At 46.8% G+C, this 25356-nt stretch overlaps 1 protein-coding gene across 1 annotated transcript; it reads right to left on the bottom strand.

Moving 5' to 3' along the window:
* Positions 1-1332: 1332 nt before the first annotated feature.
* On the bottom strand, positions 1333-16653 carry ANP32E (acidic nuclear phosphoprotein 32 family member E). Its single transcript, XM_037499935.2, has 7 exons — positions 16307-16653; positions 13846-13995; positions 12976-13098; positions 12138-12303; positions 10880-11058; positions 4315-4369; positions 1333-3679 (listed from the first exon to the last, which is right to left on the bottom strand). Exons 1-7 carry the CDS (start codon positions 16358-16360, stop codon positions 3609-3611), a joined length of 798 nt encoding a protein of 265 aa, XP_037355832.1. The 5' UTR covers positions 16361-16653; the 3' UTR covers positions 1333-3608.
* Between the last annotated feature and the right edge of the window lie 8703 nt (positions 16654-25356).

Consider the following 25356-nt stretch of genomic DNA (forward strand, 5'->3'; position numbering starts at 1 on the left):
AAACAGTGAGAAAGGGCAGTTCTGACCAGTGTCTGTGTGAAGCCGGTGGCCCGTAGACCACACTGCAGGTGTGTCAGGTGATCAGGTCCAGTGATGCGTCGGCAAAAATTTAAATTATTTGTAGATAATTCATAAAATTCATAAAATTGAAATCATATACCTGTTTGTTAATCACATGGTGTTCTGGCTCAAACCTGCATCCGTGCCAGAACCACCAAGACAAGTGGGTAGATGTATATGAAATAAGTATTTTATGAGCGTATAATGGCCTTTTAAAGATTCACCTGGAAATCAACTCATTTTGTAATATCCATTTTGTGGCATAACCTGTTTTCCTTCAAGTTAGGGTTGTTCTGTAGACTAGTAACATAAGTAGCTGCCTCAGGCCAGATTACCCAAGCCAGGCTCTTGCTGCTTGAGACTGATTAGTACATGAAAAAGGAATGCAGTGGTAGAACGCTATTATTAAGCAACAGCTGCAGAGTATCCAGTGCTAGGAACTGGGGAAATTTTCAGCAACTTAAGTCACATGTTGTAAAGCCTCTTTAAAATACAGAAGGGGGGTGGGAAATAAAATACAGACTAAGAAATAAACAATACTTGAAAGTGTTTTCAAGTCTTTCATAGAACTGATTGTTCCATTATCTGACACCTCCACTAAAATCTTTTAGTGTAGTTCCACCATTTTCTTTAACCAAATAGGAAGTCTTCATTTTTTAAAGACAAAAAAAAAAAACATTAATTTCAACAATCCCTTGAGTTGAAATATGCATCAGTATTTTCCACCCCTCAGGAAGCAGAGTTCCACGATTAAAACAACCATTTCAATATTAAACAGTAAAGTGATCACAAAACATTACTAAATATACTTGTGCCTTGACTTCACAAGACATTCCAGAGCTGTCTACAGGTGAAACATTTTAAAAATCACTTACACGGGAAAACCAAGAGAGAACAAAAAGGTTAACCCACAATATCATATTGTAAGTTGGGAAGTTTGGACTCATTTTAGAAAACTTATCAATGCACAATAGTTTTATAATCATTGTAGTTAAGAGTTCCTTCAACTGTCATTTCCAATCAAAACAAGAAAATACTAGCTCAATTTGAAATTCGGAATGGGCAATAAAGAAAGAATTGAGAATTTTTTCTTAGGAGTCACTGAGGCACATGATGAGTTAAACTATTTGATGATGATGTCTCATCTCATAGCCAAGTATTTAGGTGAGTTTAGGTGAATTCTTTCAAGTTGTGTCTCAGTTTTTAAAGACCTTTAAAGCCCCTAATGGTACCTTCAGAAAGTAAATGTGATACAATGAAACTAATCGTTAACAACAAATCTTCAATTTATTTGAAGCAATTTGGTTTCAAAAATGTTAAGTTACAGCAGTCACAGAAAAAAAAAAAAACAACACAGGGAACAGTCAGAAACAAAAGAATAATCGTGAGTACTGTGTTTCTTTGTTTTTTAACACTGTCATGGCTTTATTCAAAACACAGTTGCACAAAAGTATTAACTTCAAAGATCTTTTAAGGAGTTTTGAGGAATTTAACACACTATATACATACTGCCATACAAAGAGCATTAAAATAGGACCAAAAACTTCTACAAAATATAAAACCCACCCTTACTTATTTGCATGAAAATACCGCCCACAAAGCTAAATAAGTCTAAAAAGTTATCAGGAGGCTCTAAGTGTTGTTTTCAAAGCAAAGAACCCTAATTGTGATTGCACAAGATGATTGATAAGAAAGCCAATATATTGATTTCATTCTAAAAATAACTCTTTCATAATCTGGCATAGAGTAAAATGAGAATTCGTAGGACTAAAACAGAGTACTTCAATTGTTAAAAAGGAATAAAATGTTAGCCTTTGGAGATTCCAATTCTCCGACTAAATTTATCCCAAGAGTTTTATTTCAGTCAGTTGTTTTTAAGTTTATGCACAACTAACCACCTAATTTTTACTTTAAAACCCCAAGTCATAAATTGTAAACTATTAAAGAAGCAGTCCTGCGTTCAGTAATTTAAACTGTCCCAGTATGGAAGTGTAATTTCAATTAATTTGCTGACATTAACTTTGAAAAAGCTTTTATTCTAAACAAGGGGGGAGGGGAGAGCTCTAGATAGCCAAGATTAAAAAAAAACAATTGCCTTGAACATGGAGCCTCCACAACAAAAATGAAGATGTACTCAGCTAGTTATTATAGATATTTAGTAGCCATATAGGGAAACACACACTCGCACTTATTCCAAATACCTTTCTAGTTTTACTGGCTGGACCTGAAAACAAATCTTCATTTAATATTGATTTAGTTTCCAATATTTTTCCAACTGCTCAGTATCTGGTAATGTTTTTAAACTACAGGAAGAATTAAAGGTTCTACACAGAAAAATTAGATATAGTTTGCAGAGTGGTATCTAAATCATTTGGGAAGCCAACTTTAAAATTTCACTTGAGCAACTCATTACCAACAGGCAATTAACTGTTCTGACTTTTGAGGAACACTAATGCTGCTTCCAAAAGCCTCCTCTGCTTCTTTAAATTCTTTATCCTAATACAGTCTGTACATGTCATTAGCCAAGGAAAAGATTTCCAGTAAGCAGTCTGCTGCATAAAACTGTGCTGATAGCAATATATGTATTTCAGAAAATACTCAATTTCATTCACCTAGCTTGTTTAAAACTGAGACAGGTCTGAAAAGGTGGTTGAGGTATAAGACAAAAGGTTTTCCTGGGTATCCAAGTTTTTCAACTTTTCTGAGATAGAGGGAGAGGAGTGAAAGAAAAAAAGGAAAGTGATGATAAAGGGACCGTTGAGAAGAAAAGGAAGACTACACACTTAAACAACAACAAAACAAAACAAACCGTTGGCATGTCATGATCTTCAGCTTGCAGAAAGGGTTCCCCTGCATGTCTCTGAACTTATTAGTATAAGCAATTTTTCCTTCAAAAATAGAATCTTATTAGTCACCTGGCTTAAAGGTTTCAGATGCTCCAACAAAATCTATGAACTACATTACTGAACAGAACCTTTACTATCTGTTCTGCCCCTACTTTGCAAGTTATGACAAAAAGCACCCAAACACCCTTAGCCACACACACACAAAAATCGTTGCTTCAAACTAAAGCTCTCTGGGTCATCTCTAAAACAAAATAGTCATCGAGTTACCATTCAAGAGACTGCTCATTTCAAATTCCAGCGACTAGGATCTCAGTTAATGTATAAATAACTTTTAAACCTTATCAAGGAAATGCACCATACTACACCTGTGAAAAAAGCGATCTTTGTTTTTTTTTTTTTAAATTCTGGGCTAAACATGACTAATACAGTTAGCTTGAATTAGAAAAATTAAGATTCTAAATAAATTGCTAGAGAATTTCACAATGAAGTCAATGAAAAATTTCCTCTACATATAATGTGATCAGTAACAGACTAGTAAATCTTATTTGGAATGATAAGGCAAAAATAGTAAAACCACACTTTTTCCTATAAAAAGTTACACGTTATCTTCTGTGGGGATGGCCATCTTACATGAAGAAACAGAGAAGATGTGATCACTCCATTGCACACCCAGGACATGAGGGAGTCTGGTCTTAGAATGATCTAGTCATCTTCTTCCTCACCATCATCTTCAGCCTCTCGTTTCCTCTTTTCCCCTCGAAGACCTTCTTCTTCTAAAAGACGAGTGGAAGGAAAATTGTAAGATACTTAATCTTAACAAATGGATGTTGGTTAAGTTACAAAGTTTTGGACTATTTTAATGAAAAGCTAATGGCCTAGGAAAATTTTAAGTTGTTTCCTCTCAACTTCAGTGTATGGAACAGACTTAAAATCCATAAATTGCGACAGCTTGCTATGCACCCTTGTGGACAAATCATGAAGCACAGGTCAGGAAACTAAGGGCTTGACATTAACAGTGTGGTTAGTGAATTTTAAAAATTAAAGACTTAGATAATGAATACCATGGAGAAAAATCTAAGAGCATTATCTAGAGCTTAGATAAAAATACTCTGTAGATAAGGCTTCACAAACTCCAAATAAAAGACGATAAAAAAATTAATGGAGCTCAAGGGTCCATTATCTCTTCATTCTTTCGAAAATAAGTGTTATAAGTATTTGTTTCATGGAATTAATGAATGCCTGAGAAAATTGCTTTAATAAAAAATTTTCTACCTCTTAAAGAATTCAATGAAATGATTCCAAATCACAGAAATCTATAGTAATTTGAGTAACATACTCATTTTTTAAAAAGTCCATGAATAATATCAGTACCTTGAACTTTAGTTTTGTAATGGCTAATGTTACTCACCCTCATCTTCCTCTTCTTCCCCTTCTTCAACATAGTCATCATCATCGTCTTCATCCTTGAAATTCAAATATTCAGTTTGAGAATTAATAAGTCATGATATGGATTTTTCACTGTTTAATAATAGTACTTTCCAGCAACACCAAAAAAGACTATGGTTATTCTGTGTTCTGACAACCTCTGCCTAGCTACATTTCTTCTTTTTAAAAACCCAACGAAATCTAGTTTCTTCTGAAAATAACTTATATTTTATTTAGACTGGCACTATTCAAAACTTTCAATAACATGGAAATGTTCTATATCTACACAGTAACCACTCAACACATGTGGCTATTGAGCCTTTGAAATGTGACCAGTGCAAGTGAGAGACAGAATTTTTCATTTCATTTTAATTTTTTATTTTTTTTTTAAAGATTTATTTTTATTTATTTATACAAGCACTGGGTACAGTCAGAAGCACGGGAGGGTGAGAGAATTCACCAGAGCCAGAGCGGGGAGCAGAGCAGGCAGAAGGACCGAAGTACACTGCTGAGGGGAGCAGCGGGCGGCAGGAGAGGTCTGCTCGCCATGTGGGACCCTCCTCCGGGGGCCGGGGAGCAGCCGGGGAGCAGCCGGGGAGCAGCCGGGGATCGAACTGGCGCTGCAGAGGCTGCAGGCAGCTTCGCAACCCAGTGCTCAACCGCTGCGCCACCGGGGAGGCCCTAATTAATTTTTTAAAAGATTTATTTATTTATTTATACAAGCACTGGGTACTGTCAGAAGCGTGGGAGGGTGAGAGAATTCACCAGAGCCAGAGCGGGGAACAGAACAGGCAGACTGATGAAATACACTGCTGAGGGGAGCAGCGGGCGCGGCAGGAAAAGTCTGCGCACCATGTGGGACCCTCGCTGGCAGCCGGGGATCAAACCAGTGCTGTAGAAGCTGCCAGCAGCTTCACAGCCCAGCACTCAACTGCTGCGCCACCAGGGAGGCCCCATTTTAATTAATTTAAATAGACACTGTGCCCAGTGGCTACCATAACGGACAAAGCAACTTCCTTCCATTTCAAAGACAGTCTTCTATTTTACAGCTTGAGGAAGGAATTACCTGAATTCTATCCCCAAACACAAGTTATATGCACCAAAAAAGTCACTCAGTCTGTCTGGACCTCAGTTTTCCAATCAATAAAAAGAACTCATCTAGAAGGATCTCTAAGTTCCTTCTATTCTATTTTTTTAAACTTACTTTTTTAAAGATTATTTATGAATACAAGAACTGGGGTACAAGCCAGAGGTGTGGGGGGTGAGAGGATTCACCAGAAACAGAGTGGGGAACAGAACAGGCAGATTGACTGAAATGCACTGCTGAGGAGTAGCGGGGAGACAGGAGAGGTCTGCTATGCCAATTGGGTCAGCTCCCTGGCCAGGGATCGAACTCGTGCTGCAGTGGCTGCCATAGCTTGATAGCGCTATCTTTAAAACGTGCGCCACCAGGGAGGCCCAGTTCCATCTATTCTAAAACTCTACACATCAAAATAGCTAATGTCAATAAAACTCACAAGCTTGATCTACAACTATGTTGTGGACTGAGTTGCTGTGGATTGCTAAGATTTTCCACATAGCCTTGAAACACTGTAACTTTTTTTTTTTTACTATAGCCAAATGGGATACAAATCTCTTCCAAGCACTGCATACTCCTTGACCGTTTTATGTTAAGTCTAACAAACATTTTTCTTAAATGATCATAATCACCATATCTTGATAATAAACTTTAATTAGTATATGCCTCAGACAACTCTAGGGTCTCGCCTTCAGTCCACAAGTTTACTGCTTCATAAAAACTTAAAGTAGCTGGGGGCCTCCCCGATGGCGCAGCGGTTGAGCGCTGGGTTGAGAAGCTGCCCGCAGCCTCCGCAGCGCCGGCTCGATCCCCGGCCACCGGGCGAGGGTCCCATATGGCGCACAGATCTCTCCTGCTGTGCCCGCTGCGCCCCTCAGCAGTGTATTTCATCAGTTTGCCTGTTCTGCTCCCCGCTCTGGCTCTGGTGAATCCTCTTACCCTCCTGCACTTCTGACTGTACCCAGTGCTTGTATAAATAATTAATTAAAAAAGAAAAACCTCTAAGTAGCTGAATAGTTAAGGAAAACTTGGTCAACCTTCCCCTTTTCACAATATCCACAGTCCCAGTTGTGTGTAGTAATGCTAAACAGAACCTAATTTTCCAGCATTTAGCTAGACACCCCCAAGAAACTAAACTGCCTGGCAATTTTATCACAAACCATTCTTTTTTTTTTTAATAGAGGCATGTTTTATTTATTTATTTGTTTGTTTGTTTTGTTTATACAAGCACTGGGTACAGTCAGAAGCGCGGGAGGGTGAGAGAATTCACCAGAGCCAGAGCGGGGAGCAGAGCAGGCAGAAGGACCTAAGTACACTGCTGAGGGGAGCAGCGGGCGGCAGGAGAGGTCTGCGCGCCATGTGGGACCCTCCTCTGGTGGCCGGGGAGCAGCAGGGGATCAAACCAGCGCCGTAGAGGCTGCAGCTTCGCTCAACCTCAACCGCTGCGCCACCGGGGAGGCCCTCACAAACCATTCTTACACAATCAATCCAAACACTGTAAAGCCTTCCTCACCAGACTATTGAGCACATCAGAGAAGGAACAGATGGGTAGAACGGGACAAAAAGGAACCTCAATAACAATCAGGAAAACCCGCAGCTATAAAAGCTGAACAGGAAGGAAGAGGGAGAGAAGTGAGGGGGGTGGAAAGGGAGCGGAAAGACAGGGAAGGAGGAGATTTTAAACCTCTCGAATCTGCGAGGAATGGTAAATGAGGATATTTAAGTAATTACCAATTTTTAAAACACTCGCGCTATGAATCACATTTATTCCTTAATAATTTAGAAAAGCCCTAGTGCAAAAGGCAAATTACCTGTATGGATTTTGTTCTCAACAAAATATAATTAAATTGATTCAAAGCTTGTTAACTTTTTCAATATCTATTAGATAACATCTCTCAGTAAACACTCAGCTTCCACCCTAGAATTGCTCAGTAGAGACGATGGTCTTTTCCTAATTAGTGGGAAATAAAAATGTTTCCTTATTTGTACTATGAATAGACAAACAGCACAAGACCACCTTAATCCTCGATTCTTCTAAAGTTCGCATCTCCATTTTAAAAGAAATATACTACATATACATGAAACCTTCTTTATACACATTAATTCCTTACCTCTGAAGAGTAACTGAAATAAAATAAACTCAAATAAGAATTAATCAAATTCCATTTCTATTTCTTTAAGACTTTCTTTCAAGGGCCTCCCGGGTGGCACAAGGGGTTAAGTCTCAGCACTATGGAGCTATCCTCAGCCACAGCAGACCCCCCCCCCCAACTCCCCGCTGCTCCCCTCAGCAGTGTGTTTCAGTCAGTCTGCCTGTTCTGCTCCCCCTCTGTCTCTGGTGAATCCTCTCAATCCCCCATCCTCCACCCCTGGCCTGCACCCCAGCAAGAATGGATGGGGTAGCATCCATAAATAAAATCTTTAAAAAAATTTTTGCCTTAAAATTGAGGTATAACTGACATGTATTAGTTTTAGCTCTATAATATTCTGCGTTTATGTATATTGCAAAATGATCACTGTAATAAATCCAGTTAACATCCATCCCCATACAGAGTTACCAGAACATTTTTTTCTTGATTCTTTGTCATGAGGAATTTTTAAATTTACTCAGCAACTTCCCAGTATACAATATTCTAAACTACGGTCACCCTGCCCACATCACATCCCGTGACTTATTTTGTAACTAGAAATTTGTACTTTTTGGCCCCTTTACCCATTTTACCCACCACCCTCCTCTAGCAACTAGCAATCTGTGTGTGTCTGAGCCTGGTGTTCCTTTTCTTTTGTTTAGATACCACATGTAAGTGAGATCACATGGTATTCGTCTTTCCCTTTCAGACTTACTTCACTTAGCATAAGGTCTTCAAGGTCAGTGTTGCTGCAAATGGCAAGATTTTTAATTTTTTTTAAGATTTATTTATTTATGCTGGGGTACAGGCCAGAGATGCAGGGGGTTGAGAGGATCCACCAGAGACAGAGTGAGGAACAGAACAGGCAGATTGACCGAAGTACACTGCTGAGGGGAGCAGCGGAAGACACAGGAGAGGTCTGCTGCGCCATGTGGGTTGCTCCCTGGCGGGCTGGGGATCAAACCCCTACTGCAGAGGCTGGGGACCGCTACACAGCGCGGTGGTACTTAACCCCTTGCACCACCAGGGAGGCCTGATTTTATTCTTTTTCATGGTTGAATAACATTCCATTTTTTAAAAATGTACCATTTTCTGTATTCATTCACCCATGGATGAATTTTTAAAAATCTCAATAGTTTTTGTCTCAAACTTCTCCTGACTCTTAGTTTCTAAGAATAAGACTTCATTAAAAATCCAAATTATTTCTTAATTATTGAAAGCCTCTGGTCCTTGCCACCCAAGGACTGAATTGACTTGTATGCAGTGTTATATGTTATCTTAGAGACATTTGCTCTACATCTGACCATGTCATTTTTCAGTTAATATTTTCCAGTATTCAATAGTCACAAACATAAATAATTATTGCAATTATTTGAAGGTTTGTTTTTATTTGTTTTTGCATAGAACTGGGGTGTAGGCCAGAGGTGTGTGGTGAGAGAATTCAGAGACAGAGTAGGGAGTAGAACAGGTGGATTTACTGAAATTCACTTCTAAAGGGGAGCAGCGGGCAAGAGAGGAGAGGTCATATATGCTGCGCCATATATGAGTTAACTCCCTGGCAGATCAAACTCAGGCCTTAGCAGTGATAGCGCTGAGACATAAGCCCTAGGCCACCAAAGAGGCCCTGAGGTTGTTTTTTAATTACCTAAAACTGAGAAAATAAAAAGCCCAATGCAAAATAACACAAGTCTGTTATTTTAGTAAAAAATTAAAACAGGGGCCTCCCTGGTGGCGCAAGGGGTTAAGACGCAACCTATGAAGCTACCCCAGCCACTGCAGCACGCGTTTGATCTGGATCCGGCCAGGGAGCTGACCTACATGGCACAGCAGACTCTCCTCTCTCCCCACTGCTCCCCTCAGCAGTGTATCTCAGTAGATCTGCCTGTTCTATTCCCCGCTCTATCCCTGGTGAATCCTCTCACCCTCCACACCTCTGGCCTGCACCCCAGCTCTCGTATGCATAAATAAATCAATATTTAAAAAAAAAGAGAGGGCCTCCCTGGTGGCACAGCGGTTGAGCGCTGGGTTGTGAAGCTGCCTGCAGCCTCTGCAGCGCCGGTTCAATCCCCAGCTGATGGGTGAGGGTCCCACATGGCGTGCAGACCTCTCCGGCTGCCCGCTGCTCCCCTCAGCAGTGTACCTCGTCAGTCTGCCTGTTCTGTTCTCCCCTCTGGCTCTAGTGAATTCTCTCACCCTCCCACGCTTCTGACTGTACCCAGTGCTTGTATAAATAAATCTTTTAAAAAAAATAAAGTATCTGGGCCTCCCCGGTGGCGCAGCGGCTGAGCGCTGGGTTGCGAAGCTGCCCGCAGCCTCTAAGGCGCCAGTTCGATCCCTGGCTGCTCCCCGGCCACCGGAGGAGGGTCCCACATGGCGTGCAGACCTCTCCTGCCGCCCGCTGCTCCCCTCAGCAGTGTACTTCGGTCCTTCTGCCTGCTCTGCTCCCTGCTCTGGCTCTGGTGAATTTTCTCACCCTCCCGCGCTTCTGACTGTACCCAGTGCTTGTATAAACAAACAAACAAACAAACAAATAAATAAATAAAACATGCCTCTATAAAAAAAAAAAATTCTTTAAAAAAAAAAAAAAATAAAAAATAAAGTATCATACACTATTTAAAAAAAGAAAGAGAGAGAGAGAAAGAGAGAAAGGAGGAAAGGAAGGAAGGTAGGATCAGGGAAAAGGAAAGCTTTCCTGAGCATCTATACTGTGTGAGCAACTGGATACTTTACAGATGTTATCTTGTTAAATCTCTCAAATAATGCCAGGAGGTTGGTATAATCTCAGATTTATAAATGCCAGACTGAGGCTGAGGAACATTTGTAAAATGTCTCCACCATACCACGCTGCTGACAGGATGCATTTGAAAGATATCTGGGGATGAGCGTCCCTGGTGGCCTAGGGGTTAAGTCTCACTGCTGTCACCACTAAGGCCTGAGCTTGATCCCAGGCCAGGGAGGTGACCCACAGAGGGCGCAGCAGACCTCTCCTGTCTCCCCGCTGCTCCCCTCAGCAGTTTGTTTCAGTAGATGCACCTGTTCTGTTCTCCACTCTGTCTCTGATGAATCCTCTCACCCCCGCACCTTTGGCCTGCACCCCAGTTCTCTACACATAAGTTAATAAATCAATCTTAAAAAAAAAAGAGACAAGCTATCTGGGGGTAGAATCAGTAGGAGTTCATGAGCATCCGGCTGGAGCATGAACTGGGGAGAATGGAGAAAGGACAGGCGGGCCCACACATGCACACCCACAACTCTCAATTTCTACACAACTTACTTTTCATAGTCCTTAGCCCTGTGCCTAAAAAGTTATCTTTTGATGCACATGAGAAGGGTTTATTCACCTGAATTTCTTCTTTCATCAAGTATGAGAGGCCCACCTCCTCTTCGCCCTCCCCCAGCTCCGAGCCGGCTTCTTCTTCATCCTCATCCTCATCCTCATCATCATCTTCCTCCTCTTCCTCGTAGCCTTCAGGGGGTCCAGCTTCGTCTTCATCTTCATCATCCTCATCTTCATCTCCATCTTTGAAAATTATTTTAAGGGATGAACAAAAACAGAAATAATGGCTGGGCAAATGTTTCTTGTGAGCCGGCTGATCCTTTTTATCCTCGCCCCAATCACTTCAAACTCTTACGTCAAGAGATGGGAAATATTAGGTGATTTTTTTAAGCTTTTTTCATTTATAATATTTTCTGTTAGAGAAATATGGTTCCTAAATACTGAAATTCTTCCAATACATAGAATGTCATCAAAATATTACATGCGCTAAAGTTTGTTGCACCTTGTGGATACTCAAAACCTCCTTGTTGATCTTTGCATCTTTTTATAACATTGTTTATCCATCAAATCTTTTACAGTGAAAAACTTTCCAGCCAACAGTAACAAAGTATCCCATTTCTAACAATAGCCATTCCACCATTTGATGTGTCAGTCACCCATTTATCTAAAACTGTATATTCACTATCTAATTGTGGAACATTTCCATCACTGCCCTCACCCCCAAAAAAGTTCCAGACCCATTAGCAGTCCCTCCCCAGTCTTGGCAACCATTAATCTACCTCCTATCTCCATGAATTAGCCTAGTCTGAACAGTCCATAAAAATGTAGACGCCTTTTATATCTGTCTTTTTTTCATTCTGTAAAATGTTTTCAAAGTTCACTCTCAAAGTTCACAAAATATGTATTAGTACTTCATTTTTATTGCTGTTTTTCCATTGGAAGATAGATCACGTTTTGTTTATCCATTCATGTGTTGATGAACATTGGGGTTATGTCTGCATTCTGGTGATGATGGATAATATTGCGATGAATGGTGCTTGTTTTTTAAGTACTTTTTTAAAGTTGCCACATCCACTGAGTGGTGGTTACATGAGTTTATACAGATATAAAATTTCATGGAGCTTGAAGTTATAACAATCAAATTCCCTTAAGCTAGCAGAAATGTGAAAGAAGAAATACAAGACTAGGACTCTGGTTTTTTTTAATTTGTCTTGTCTTACTAACATCTTTTTTCCCTACACCTAAATATCCAGGCCTGATCCAGTTTGCAAAGCTAGACTGGAAGTTATAATTATACACATTTACGAGTATTAAATGATTACCTTCCTCGTCCTCCTCTTCCGAGTCTGGTGCTTCGTTATCCTCCTGATCAAATCCATCTAAGTATGTGATTTGCTGCAGCAGTTCAAAAATACTTTCTCTATAATCTTCCAGGTTTGTGATCTCACAGTTAAACAAGTCAAGACTTTTCAAATTTTTCAGATTTTGCTGCGAAAGTAAAAAGTTAAAATTTACATTCAAGATTTATAATGCCATATTATTTCTTTCAATTTGTGAAATGAAATATGTACTTGAAACCAAGAGAATGATGCTTGGATTTTTAAGAGTTTTATAATGAAGGGTTATGAGATCAAGTATAGCCCCTTCTCTTAATGAGCCCTGAGCCCTGCCATGTAAACCACGAAAGTTAAGAACTGTGCTCTGTTCCCTGCGGTATCCCCAGGACCTTCGTGCCTGACTTGTGGGAGGCACTCAGTATGTTTGGCTAACCAACTCTGTGCATAAATAGGCAGTAACAAAGCTTAAATCCCCAGCCAAACTTGTCAATAACTTCAACCTCCTTCCAAACTTTTTTAAAAGTCATGGCAACACGCTTCCAGGGGATAAAGGAGGAATAACTCAAAACACAAGGCGGAAAAGGAATGGAACTTAGGAAAGGACTGGAAATCTTAAAAGCAGACATTCAACTCCTGAAGTTGATAATACAATGACTTAAGAAATTTTATCTGAATTTTACTCTAAAGGAAAAGAAAGCAGTAACCATCAGGATCACAAGAAAGAAGAAAGAAGGGTCATAAGAATGAAACCGATTAGATGAAACACAAACACATCTTAGGAAACTCAAAGAAGCAAGTCCAGAGACAAAGTCTTCCAACTTACCAGTGCTTCTACTGTGCTGAGATCTTTGATTTTGTTTCCACTCAGATTGAGGTAGGTGAGATTTGGACACTTTTCTGCCAGAACTTCCAAGCCTCCAGAAATTATATTGTCACTAAGTTCCAACTATGTAGTCAACATAGGAAGAAAACAAAATAGGACAAAGGCTTAGGGCAGAGAGCAAAAATCTTCTTTATTGTAAGATTGTTATTTGAGTAGAAGAACTGGGGTGTAAGCCAGAAGTACGGGGGGTGAGAGGATTCACCAGAGACAGAGTGGGGAGCAGATCAGGCGGATCTACTGAAATACACTGATGAGGGGAGCAGCAGGGAGACCTCAGGAGAGGTCTGCTCTGCTATGTGGGTAGCTCCCTGGCTGGGGATCAAACTCAGGGGATCGAACTCAGGCCGTCTTGGTGGTAGTGCTGAGAGTTAGCCCCAAGGCTACCAGGGAGGCCCAGATCAAAGATTTTTTTAAATATATCAAATTGGAAAAAAACAACTGTCATTGTCTCTGGCTTCAATAGACTGTCACAAATTCCCACTAAAGCCACCAAATAACATATTAGAATCCCTATATAGGGGCTTTGTTCTGATTATATATAGTTGGATTTTAGGTTTCAAAAAAAATATTAGGTTGGTGTTAATCCAAATTCACGCCATAAAGCAACTTAATTATTAAATTTAAATTTCTAAAGGCAGTATTAGAGCTGACTGCAAAATCCTACATAACCCTTTTCCCCCCCTTAATTGTTAAAAACTTGGAAACCTCTAGTTAAAAAGCAGAATGGTTGTTTCAGTTGGCCCAAAACTACGCATAATAATAGTCATTGGCTTGGAAACCATGAGGCTTTCACACCTAATGCCAACTTACCTTTCGAAGTTTAGTTAAGCTGGGCAGCCGAGCCAGTGAACTCAGTTCCACGTTAGCCATACTCAGAAACTCTAGTTTTTTAAAAGTGTCATTCAGGCCCTCAATTTCCCCATTCACACACAGGCAATTATCAAGGACTAATTCGGTCACCTGGAATAGAAAACATGAGTGAGTCTTTCGTTTGCTGTCAGTCTGTTTAGCAAAAGCCCTGGGTCCTGACACTGGAAATGTGACTGTGAAGACCACCATCCCCTTAAACCTTTTCATCCTCCCTGAAATGCAGTCTAAAATCATCATTATAAGTTAACCCTTTAAAGTGAAGCTTGGAATAAGGAATCCAGTGTGTGCCTCAAACCACTGAGGCATAAAAATCAACTGAAAAGAGCCTCTAGAGAGCCCTGGAGAGCCTCAGCCTCGAGAGAGCCTGGAGAGAGCCCTGCGGCAGCCTCTGCCCCAGGGCTGGGGTGGGGAAGGGTGAGCTGCCGGATTACTGCAGGGAGAACGAACTGTTTTACTCACCTTTTCAGTTTTAAATCCCTTATCTTTGGCTGATAAATGCCACCATAACGAAAAAATACCTTGCTACCTTTGGTGAAGAAACGTGAGAAGCTTCTTCTGAGAGTCCTGCTTTGGGATGTTACCTGTTCTAGCAACAGTGAAGCCACGCGGTACCACCCGGAACAATACATTCTTGATAAAATGTTACTTCTTGCCACCCTGCAAGCATTTTGGGAACTTCTTCCCATTCTTGAGGGGCCCGGGGGCTGCCTCCTCCCCCTGGTCAGAGTTGGAGTAACAAAACTTTCTGGTGTGGGTGGAAGTGGGTTTACCCTGCAGTGGGAGGTGAGGGGCGCTGGTTCTCCATTCCCAGGCCCAAACCCATCCGCGGTCCTGAGGGCCACGCACCACACCGAGGAAGGCCGCCCTCTGTCTGGATGGGGCTTTGGCATCACCATTTCTGCGAGCGCCGAGGCCCGGAGACCTCCTGCTGGCACGAGGGAGGCCGGGCCCGCGGGTTTGGGGCCGGGCCGGCTGCGGCTGCACGGCGTGGAGGAACACACTGCAAAGTTTGGTGTCAGAAAACCAGTTCTTCCACTGGAGTAACCACTTGGCCGCCCTGAGACTCCATTTGCTAGTTGGGAATTGGAACAAAGCATCCACCCTTCGGTGTGTCCGAAGGAGGAAAGCGAGGAACAAACGCGGGGAGCGCCCCGCACGCCGCAGAGCCGCCCCAGCAGGAGACCGTTACTGCACCGGGGAGGAAGGCGAGGCTGACCCCGGCAACATCCGGCGCTCCCCGCGCTGGCGAGGAAACTGCCCGGGACGGGGCGAGCGCACGGGCCGGGCGGGAGCGGCCGTCCCCGGCCGCCCGGCTGCAGCAGCCCCGCTCGGGTGCAGCTCGGCCGCGTCCCGGGGCGCGCGCCCCCCGCTGCAGGCCCCCAACTTCGCCCCTCGCCGGACGGCCCTGCCCGCGGCGGCTGCGGCGCCCTCCCGCCACCTGCCACCTCGGGGAGCAGGCTCGGAAGGGGGAGCTAAGGAAGCGCGGAAAGACCTGGGGCCCCGCGCTGCACCCCGCGGCCCACCCGACCCCCGCGAAAAAGATGCAGATGTGCGGACGGAGCCCCGGCGCTTCGGCGGCATCCTGGGGTGCCTCGGCGTGGCGAGATCTCGGGGCTCCCCTCCGCCGCGGCCCCGCGCCCCCGGGAGCCCCGCGGAAGAGAGGGGGCGCGGCGCGGGCGGGCGGGCGGGCCGGGAGGGGCGGCGCCGGAAGCGCCCCCCCGCGGACCCTCGGAAAGTTGAGGTGACCCCGCCTCGCGAGGCCCCTCCCCGCGTCTCTTTAACTCGGCGCCCGCGGCCGAGCGCGCCCGCAGCCCCGCGCCCCGACCCCGGCCGCCGCGGGGGACACTCGCCGCGCGCCGTCCCGGGGGACCCCAGGTCCCCGCCCGCCCCCGCCTGCCCGGGGCGCCGCTGACCCAGATTCCCGCGGCCGCGCGCCGCTCCCGGGGTGGGCTCGGCGCCCCGCGCGCCCCCCGCGCCCCGCGCACGCCGGGCCCAGCCCGCGCCCCGCGGACGAGTTGGCCGCGCCGCGGGAAAGTTGGGCGAACTTGGGCGGCGACGGGCCGGGGGGCGCCGGGGGTCGCGCCCACGCCGCCGGCCGCGCCGGGGGGAACTCGGGGCGCCGCGGCGGGGTGGCCCCGACGCCCGCCGCCCGCCCCCGGGGTTCGCGCGCCCGCCCCTCGGGGCGCCGGGGGCTCAGCCCCGCGCACACAAAAACGCCCCTGGAAACTTAAGCCCTTCGCCATTTTAAGTGGAAGAGCTTCGCGATCCGAAACTTGAAATGAAGCGGCCCCCCCGCGCCCGGGGGAGTTGATCACCGCCCTCCCCGCCAGCCGCCCGGAACCCCGAAACCAGACCCCCCGCGCGGCCGATCGCCGGGAGGGGAGGGGCTGAGTCATCTCACCTCCTCCGGGGCTCGGTTCCGCAACTCCAGGTTGATCCTCTTCTTCATCTCCATGGCCGCCTCCTGCTCGGCCGCTCGCGCGCGCCTCCCTGACCCCCGCCCGCCGGCCCGCGGCCCCCCCAGACCGCGACGTCCAAATATTCGGAAATGAATGAGGAGAAACGCACGCAGAACGCCCACCGCCGCGGCCGGGGTGGGGGAGGCGAGCAGCACGCGGAGCCCGGGGAGTTGAGACTCTAACTCGGCTGCCCCCGCCGCCTAGTCCGCACACTCGCGCGCGCACACGCACACACACTTCCACACGCGCGCACACACGCAGCCCGCAGCTCCGGCCCCTTCAATGGCTGCTCCGAGACTGAGCCTCCATGACACGGCGCCGCCAACCCCCTGGCCCACACTCCGCCCACCTCCCGAAGGGATTGGTTGAGTTTTCAGCATCGCGCTCGCCCATTGGGCGACATCCGTGTCTGTCAGCCTTTGGGGCGGACCCGAACTAGAATCGCCGTCTCCATTGGCTGCGGCCAAGCGCGCAGTTAACTCCGATAGGCCCAGGAGGGTGTCCGTCGCGGGGAGAGGATTTTGAATCCCAGCAGCCCCCGCCTTCTCTTTGTGTGCTTGGCGCGCTTTCCCCGGCGCTGGGCGTTCGGCGCCCGTCGGGCGGTTCCGTTGGTTTTCCCGTGTTTAGTGTTAAAGGGAACGGGAAAGCCGCCGCCTCGCGGGCCCCGGTCGCCAGCCCGGTCCTCCCCGCCCGGGGCAGCGCCGCCCGGGCGCACGGAGAGCGCGGGGAGCCGGCCGCGGGGCGCGGGCTTCGGGGCAGAGCCGGGGCCGGGTGGGGACGGGCCCGAGGCCGCCTCGCAGGGTCCGACGGGCGGTCGCGTGAAGCGTGTAAACGCGGCGCCTCTGAGGAAGCGCGCCCTGGAGGAACGGCCGCCGAGGCCGTTGCCGCTGAAATGAACTCTCGGGACCTCGGGGGCAGCAAGGCCCGCCCGGGGGAGGCGAACACCAGCTCGCAGCGGGCGCTGGGGCCGCGGCGCCGCCTTCTCGTCCCCTCTTGGCGCTCTCCGCGGAATCTGTGGGGGCCAGATGCGCTCATAGGTCGGTGCGCATGGGAAATAAAGGAGAGGGCAAGGGTGACTTTTAGGATTTCTGTCCTGAGAGTCCAACTTTGCTTAGTTTTTAACCTAAATTCTGTTCTTTTCATTCCCTACGCCGTCCTCAGGATAAAGACCCAGAGACGTTCCAGATGATTTGGGGGAGTGAGGGGACTAGTCCAGCCCCTCCCAGAACTGCGTGTTGGTTATTTTTCCAGCGTCTCCTCTCGGATTAGAGACCCTAGGGTTTTTGAATAGATTCCTTCCGGCTGCACCCCCACCGCACCCCCCAAGAGAAACAGCTTCACGAACAGGCGTGCATTTAAAATGTAAAGATGTGGTATTTGACATGTTAAGTACTTTAAAGGAAAACAAAATAGTGATTGTCTTCTCCGTGCTGAGTGTTTCCTTTTAATTCCCTGGAGAAAAATTTGTGAAGAAGAAAATGGGGAGAAGTTTTTGGTATAAAATGCCACCTCTGGGGGGCTATTTGGAGTTCATTAAGTTTGTTTAGTGCAGGCTAATGGAGCCAGGCTGATGTGAAAACAGCCAAAATGGACTGAGGAACAATTCAAGAAAGAACTTTTAAAGGTGGTGGGGATTGGGGTAAAACAGGGGTGCAAAGAAACCTGGAAGCACTTTCTGGCCCCAGCTTGGGAGAAGGCCTGTGTCCTACTCCCACCAGCCTCTCACTGCAGGGTCTGGAACGCTGGTGTTAACTTCAGAGAGAGTTATGGAAGGGCATTCAGATTTAGGAGTCATCCACAAAGAATGGTAGGTAGGGCCTTAAAGAAATAAGATGTCGGACCTCCCCTGGTGGCACAGGCAGTTGAGCGCCATGCTGTGAAGCTGTCTGCAGTCTCTGCAGCACCATTTCGATCCCCGGCCTCCAGGTGAGGATCCCGCAGGGAGCTGCAGACCTCTCCTGTTGTGCCCACTGCTCCCCTCAGCAGTCTATTTCATCAGTCTGCCTGTTCTGATACCCACTCGTCTCTGGTGAATCCTCTCACCCTCCCACACATCTGGCTTGTACCCTGTTCTTGTATAAATAAAAAAATAAATTTAAAAAAAAAAGAAATAAGATGTCCACAAAGAATGTATAGAATAAGGCTGTAGGGCCTCCCTGGTGGCGCAGGGGTTAAAGTCTCAGCGCTATGAAGCTATGGCCAGCTAGACACTTAGGCATGACCCACATGGTGCAGCAGACCTCTCCTGTCTCCCCACTGCTCCCCTCAGCAGTGTGTTTCTGTAGATCAGACTGTTCTGCTCCCCACTGTCTCTGGGGAATCCTCTCTCTCACACACACACACACACACACACACCCGCCTCCACCCCAGTTCTTGTCTGCATAAATAAAAATAAAACCTTAAAAAGTATATATATATATATATATATATATTAGAATAAGACTGTTGGCAAAGGAGAACAACACGTGGTTGAGGGAAGCGAAAACAGGATTCTCTACCAAGAGTACAAGAAACTGAGCAGCAAGTAGAAAAGGAGGTAAATTTGAAAAAAAAAAAAAAATGCAAGGAAGACAGTTTCAAGGAAGATAGTGATCGTCCAGTTAAATGGTGGGGCTTTTGTATCGAGGAGGTGGAAGGGATGGGCGTGTTTGCTGGAAAATAATGGCTGTGAGCAAAGGCCTGAGGGCATTTCTACCACTGGGTGGTAACTGCACGTAGAAAGCAGCAGGATCCATCAAAGTGGGCCTCCCCGTCCCCCACACCCGTTGTCCCCAACCTCTTATCATCTCAAAAGAGGGTGGCCCCCGGGGAAAGGGGAGGGTCCAGGTTCCCTGCCCCACCCCAAGCAAGGGTAGAGCTGAGCTGGGAGGAGAAGCTGGAGGAGGCTAGAGACTGAGAGTGTTAGGGGGAAAGGATGTCCTGCGCTAATCCCACGCAGGCTGTGTGGACGCCACCCCCACTCCAGACCAAAGCCATCAGGACATTGGGAAAGACAAATCCCGTCACCACCCAAGGGAGGGTGGCTGGGAGCTGAGGGTGGAGTTGGGCAGCCAGGTTGGGTATAAAAACCAAACACGTGGGCCTTGGGGGGCTCGCTATCGCTTGCCTCCCGGCTTCACCGCTCCCGGCTTGCGGCAGCTCTCAGAGCGCCAGTTTGGGATTCCTGATCAGCGGATCGGGTAGGACGCATTTAAAACTTTGTCTCCCACTTTTCCCCCTGAGCTGTCCATTTCCTCATTTCCCCTGCCCTTGTCCATAAACCTTTTATGAACCTTTCGCGTGTGCCTGCAGTGGAGCATTGATAAGTCCTTTCAAGCGCGGGGGTGAGGACCCACAGTCAGGCACCCCATTTTGTATCGGGGCTGCCCAATAACAAGAGGAAGAAGGAAGGGAAAGATGGGGAGACCTGGAGGAGGCAAGGGGGGCAGGACACGTGAAGAAGCTTCTCTTGCTTCTCAGCCTGGGACTGGCACCGGGGCCTGGGGGACAGAGGGGACACTTGAAACCGACATGGGTGAGAGACCCGCGGGAAGTTAACAACGGCAGCCTTTATCTTGATTTTGATTTTGCTCTTTTTTAAAAAGATTTATTTTTATTTATACTAATTTTGCTCTTTTCCTTCCAGATTTGTCTGGTCCCTTCTGCCCCTTTCCTCTGGGTCCCCACCAGAAGGTGCCTTGGGTTTGTCGCAGGCTTTCGGGCCTCAGCTATTCTGCTTTGGCCAACCCTGTTTGCCTGGGCATTTACCCATGAGGGGACAGGTAATTTTGGGTATCTGATTTGGAAACTCTATTCTTTGTCTTTCTCTTCTCTTTATTGAACACTAATTGTATTAAAGTTCTATCCACTAAAGGCCTTATGCACTAGAGTATGTTTTGTCTTGAGGCAGCAGATGGCAGAACCTATTTAGAGCAGGCAGGTTTAGGGATCCCGGGGTGCCCCTCACCCAGCCCTGAAACACTCTCAACTGTATAGCCACAATACTTGAAGGGCCTCCCCGGTGGCGCAGCGTTTGCGAAGCTGCCCGTGGCCTCTGCGGCGCCGGTTCGCTCCCCGGCCACCGGAGGAGGGTCCCACATGGCACGCAGAACTCTTCTGCCACCCGCTGCTCCCCTCAGCAGTGTACTTTGGGCCTTCTGCCTGCTCTGCTCCCCGCTCTGGCTCTGGTGAATTCTCTCACCCTCCCGCCCCCGCTCTGATTCTGGTGAATTCTCTCACCCTCCCGCGCTTCTGACTGTACCCAGTGCATGTATAAAAACAAACAAACAAATAAATAAATAAAACATGCCTCTATAAAAAAAATATATATATTAAAAAAAAATACTTGAAACTTAACTCTTTCCAGTCTTAACCAAGAAGCCAGGATAAACAAGATGCTGGGAGAGTAAAGACCCCGCTAGAGGTGGTGCCCAGGAAAAAAGACCCCTGGCAGGGGATGAATGCAGAAGGGCATCACCAGGCATGTAACTGGGCGTGTGGAGCTACGGAAAGGGAGAGGGGATGGAATAGTCAGTGTTACAGAGCAGGGAGAGGGGCAGCCCAAACCCCGCAAACCTGCCTATTCTAAATGGGTTCTGCCATCCGCAGCATCAACACAAAACATATAAGACTTTCATAGGAAGGAACTTTACTACAACTAGGAAACAACACAGGAAAGGCAAAGAATATAGTTTCTAAATCAAGCACTCAATGTTACCCGTCCCTTCATGGGTAAAAGTCCACCCAAGCAGGATTGGCCCAGAGCAAGGCCCCAAAGCCTGCCACAAGTCTAAAGCACCTTCCAGTGGGGACCCACAGAAAAGGATCAGAAACCACCAGACAAGTCTGGAAGGAAAAGAGCAAAATCAAGACAAAAACCACCATGGTCACCTCCCCACAGGTCTCTCACCCACATCTGTGTCACCCAGTCCACGACCAAAAGGCAAGTGCAGTTTCTTCACATGTCTCTCCATTCCATGTGCTTCTTCCAGGTCTCCTCCTGGCTCTCCATCCTGCTTCCTTCCTTCTCAGTCTCCTCAGCTGCTGCTTCTCTCTCTGCTCAGTTCCACCCTCCTTTTAGGTAGGGCAGGAAACCTGGAACCTCCCCCATTCCTGGGGACCACCCTGTTACATCAGGAGAAAAGCCGAACTCACGAACATGCTGGAAGCTGGAGGAAGGGAGCAGGATTTAAATGGTGGAATGAAGAGTGAAGTTCAGTAACCAGGAGGTAGATGGAAGCAAAGACGCAAGGTGTGAAATGAGAGCAGGTGTTTCAGAACATTCCTTGGATCCACCAATGGAACCTGGATCAGGATATGACTTACTCGGCTGGTCTTTAAAGGTCAAGCCCTGACCCCGCCTGCTGCAGCCCCTCCAGATCCAGACCCCCTGTCACTCTCCACCCTTCTGTGAGTCAAACCCAGGAGGACTGCATCGAGTCCTGGAAGGAGACTGGAAGTCTGAAGGAGAGAGTATTTATTTACTCCCCGACTCCCTCCTCAGTGCCAGGCCTCACAAGGGGGTGCAGCTCCTCTAGTGGGGAATCACTGTGATCCACCACCGACTCTCCAGGAATGGAGGACAGTAGTGCCGGGAGATGACCTTCAACTGCCCCCACTCTAGGCAGTTACCGAGGCTGCAGAAAATTGCTGGGCCCTTGGTCACCCCTCCCTCTGGTGGCGGCCCAGGCCCAGTGAGTGACCAGTGCAGAGGGGTAAGGCCTGGCCAGTCCTGTTGCCTCAACCATGACAAACTCCAAGAGTCATTCAACCCCACCCTAGAGCACCACTAAAGGGATCAGCCTAGCCCCCCCTTAGAACCACCTTGTCATTCATTGTCTCCCACTGCTAAATCCCACTTCCTTTCCCCTTTTCCACAGATATTGGTCCCAATACCATCCCCCAGAAAATGCCCTGAATACTATTTCCACCTCAGGGCCTACTTCTTAGGTAGTGCAGGAACCCTCGCCAAACACCCATCCTCTGAGGAAGTCCAGGCCAACCTACAGGAGAGATCACATCCAGAAGCCTTGAGCCCACGCTGAGAGAATGGGGGCTTCCAGCCACCCCCCAGCTTCTTCAATCCCAGTCTCTCCAGCTCCAGCCACTGATTGAAATCTCATGAGAAATGTGGAGCCACCCAGCTAGCTCTTCCCTCTGCGTCATCCGGATTGGGGTTCCCTGGGAGCAGCCAAGCCAGTGACCTGGCTTTCCCCACTGGCCTGCATGGCTCTGAGCACGCGGCAGGCACGCAAATGTGTCAGAATTGTTATGCCTCAAATAACTCAGGTTGTGGTTTAAGTTCATACTGCCGTTAGGAAATAGACTTTGCAGGTGATGGAGTGAGGAGTTAAGGATAACTGCAGACTGTCCTTCTCAACTTTTTATCTTTGCCTTTTGCAAACTGCTTAATTTGCCATCTCAGTGTAAGACTAAGCCAGGGCCACCATTGCCATGCGTGTGCTACAGAGGGCACGCTGGTTTGGAACTGCTAGAAGTCATTCCTACCCCCACCACTGAGAAACCCTGTGCAAGAATAAAACAAACATCCAACTGGGTCACTATAGCTCCCCATTGGGCCCATGATCAGTACTCAGGGAACACCAACACCCTCTACACCCAGAGTGCTGCTGTCCTGTGGGAACCCCCCAGGCTGATACCCTCCAAGGCCAAGTTAAGTGGCTAGTTTGTCTGTAAGGGAAATCTACTGTATGCCAATGTCCATTTACAGTCAGTAACCTTTCCAGGGGCCTCCCTGGTGTCACAAGGGGTTAATTCTCAGCCCTAAGAAGCTAACACCAGCCACTGTGGCCTGAGTTGGTCCCATGGCTGTCTTGAGAAAGTAGCAACAGATGAAATGCTGAGTCAGCTCAGCTCATGATGTAGTAACTCAGTGAGGAAGAGAGGGTAGGAAAAGGAAGTGTGTGCAGTTGGAAGTTAATGGATAATAATACCTAAGACTGAAAATTCAAGACATGACAGGATGAACATGTTTTAGGAGGGGATGAGAACAGTTGAAACGTTGCAGTGATTTTCCCTAGGAAGTAAAAATTGAATGTGAGGAGAAAAGAATATTCCATATTTTCCACTATTATTTTTATTAATCCATTTGACTTTTTTAAAAAGATTGATTGATTGATTGATTGATTGATTTATACAAGCACTGGGTGCAGTCAGAAACAGGAGGGTGAGAGAATTCACCAGAGCCAGAGCAGGGAACAGAACAGGCAGACTGACGAAATACACTGCTGAGGGGAGCAGCGGGGGGGGGGGGGGGCAGGAGAGGTCTGCGCGCCATGTGGGACCCTCGCCAGAGGCCAGGGATCAAACTGGTGCTGCAGAGGCTGCGGGCAGCTTTGCAGCCCAGCGCTCAACCCCTGTGCCACCAGAGGAGGCCCAATCCATTTGACTTTATTACTTTAGTGGAAATAATAAATAAATTTAAAAATAAAGTGAGATAGCTCACAATCAACTTGTAGACTCTACAAGCACAACAAAATGTTGAGTGGAGCCACTGCCCTTAATATCTGCTTTTCTTATTCTGTGCGCTTTTCTGGTTATAGAAAGTCTCTGTTGGGCCTCCCCGGTGGCGCAGCGGTTGAAGCTGCCCGTAGCCTCTGCAGCGCCGGTTCCAACCCCGGCCACCTGGCAGGGTCCCACATGGCATGACAGACCTCTCCTGCCGCACCCACTGCTCCCCTCACCAGTGTACTTTGGTCCTTCTGCCTGTTCTGCTCCCCGCTCTGGCTCTGGTGAATTTTTTCACTCTCTCGCGCTTCTGACTATACCCAGTGCTTGAATAAATAGATAGATAGACAGATAGATAGATAGATCTTAAAAAAATAAAGAGACTGGGTTCTATGGAACAATTCTGAAAAATTATTAAAAAAAAAAAGTCTATGTTGCCAATCCAAATGCACACAGGTCCACAATAGAGAACTTATCCAAGCATAATGCCTGATGACAGGATTTTGGTAGATATTCTGCCACGTATTTCAATAAGTATGTCCCCCTCTTTCTTTATTAAAGCAGCTAAGATTTTTGCCAAGACTGTGTTTGTGTTGCTATTTAACTCTGGCTTAATGAAGCCAATGACTTCCTCAACGTGCCAAAAGCAAAGTCCTGGTAATCAAAGAGTTTGAGTACAATTCTACTGAAATATATTGAAATTTGCTAGAAGTTGAGGAACCCATTCAATTTCATTCTTTTAATCAAGATTTTCTCCTGCTTAGTTATTTGAGCTGTCTTGTCAAATATCTTGCATTTGTTTGAGTTTTTTTGTTTTGGTTTTTTTGTTATTATTTATTTATTTATTTGTGGGGCCCTCACCGGCAGCCGGGGAATGAACTGGCGCTGCAGAGGCTGCGGGCCGCCTCGCAGCCCAGCACTCAACCGCTGCGCCACCAGGGGAGGCCCTGTTTGAGTTATTTTTAGTAGTATGCTTTCTTATCAAATGATAGGTTTACTCTCCATGAAGTGTCATCACACACTTGTTAAGATGGCTACTTTTTTTCAGATACTATCAAGTGCTTGAGCAGTCCAGAGCTCTCAAGCACTGACTGGGAGCAACACAACCTCCATGTACAACAGTTCGGCAGGAGCTTACAGAGTTAAACATACACTTAACATACAACATAGGGGCCTCCCTGGTGGCTCAGGGTTTAAGTCTCAGCACTATGAAACTATCCACAGCCACTGGGGCCTCAGTTCAATCCCCAGTCAGGGAGCTGATCCACAGGGCGCAGCAGACCTCCTGTCCCCCACTGCTCCCCTCAGCAGTGTGTTTCAGTAGATCTGCCTGTTCTGTTCCCCACTCTGTCTCCAGTGAATCCTCTCACCCCCGATTTTTGTCCTGTACCCCAGTTCTTATATACATAAATAAATCTTTAAAAAAAATACTAGGTTATTTATAGTGATTTTATCAAGGACTGATAAAAACTAAAAACAACCCACATGTTCTTCAACTGGTAAATGGAAAATAAATCACGGTCTCGGTGCATAGTGGGAAATCAAC

The sequence above is a fragment of the Talpa occidentalis genome, unplaced genomic scaffold (genome assembly GCF_014898055.3).
Source record: "Talpa occidentalis isolate TD23 unplaced genomic scaffold, MPIMG_talOcc4v2.1 talOcc4.9, whole genome shotgun sequence".
In the NCBI taxonomy this organism is placed as follows: domain Eukaryota; kingdom Metazoa; phylum Chordata; class Mammalia; order Eulipotyphla; family Talpidae; genus Talpa; species Talpa occidentalis.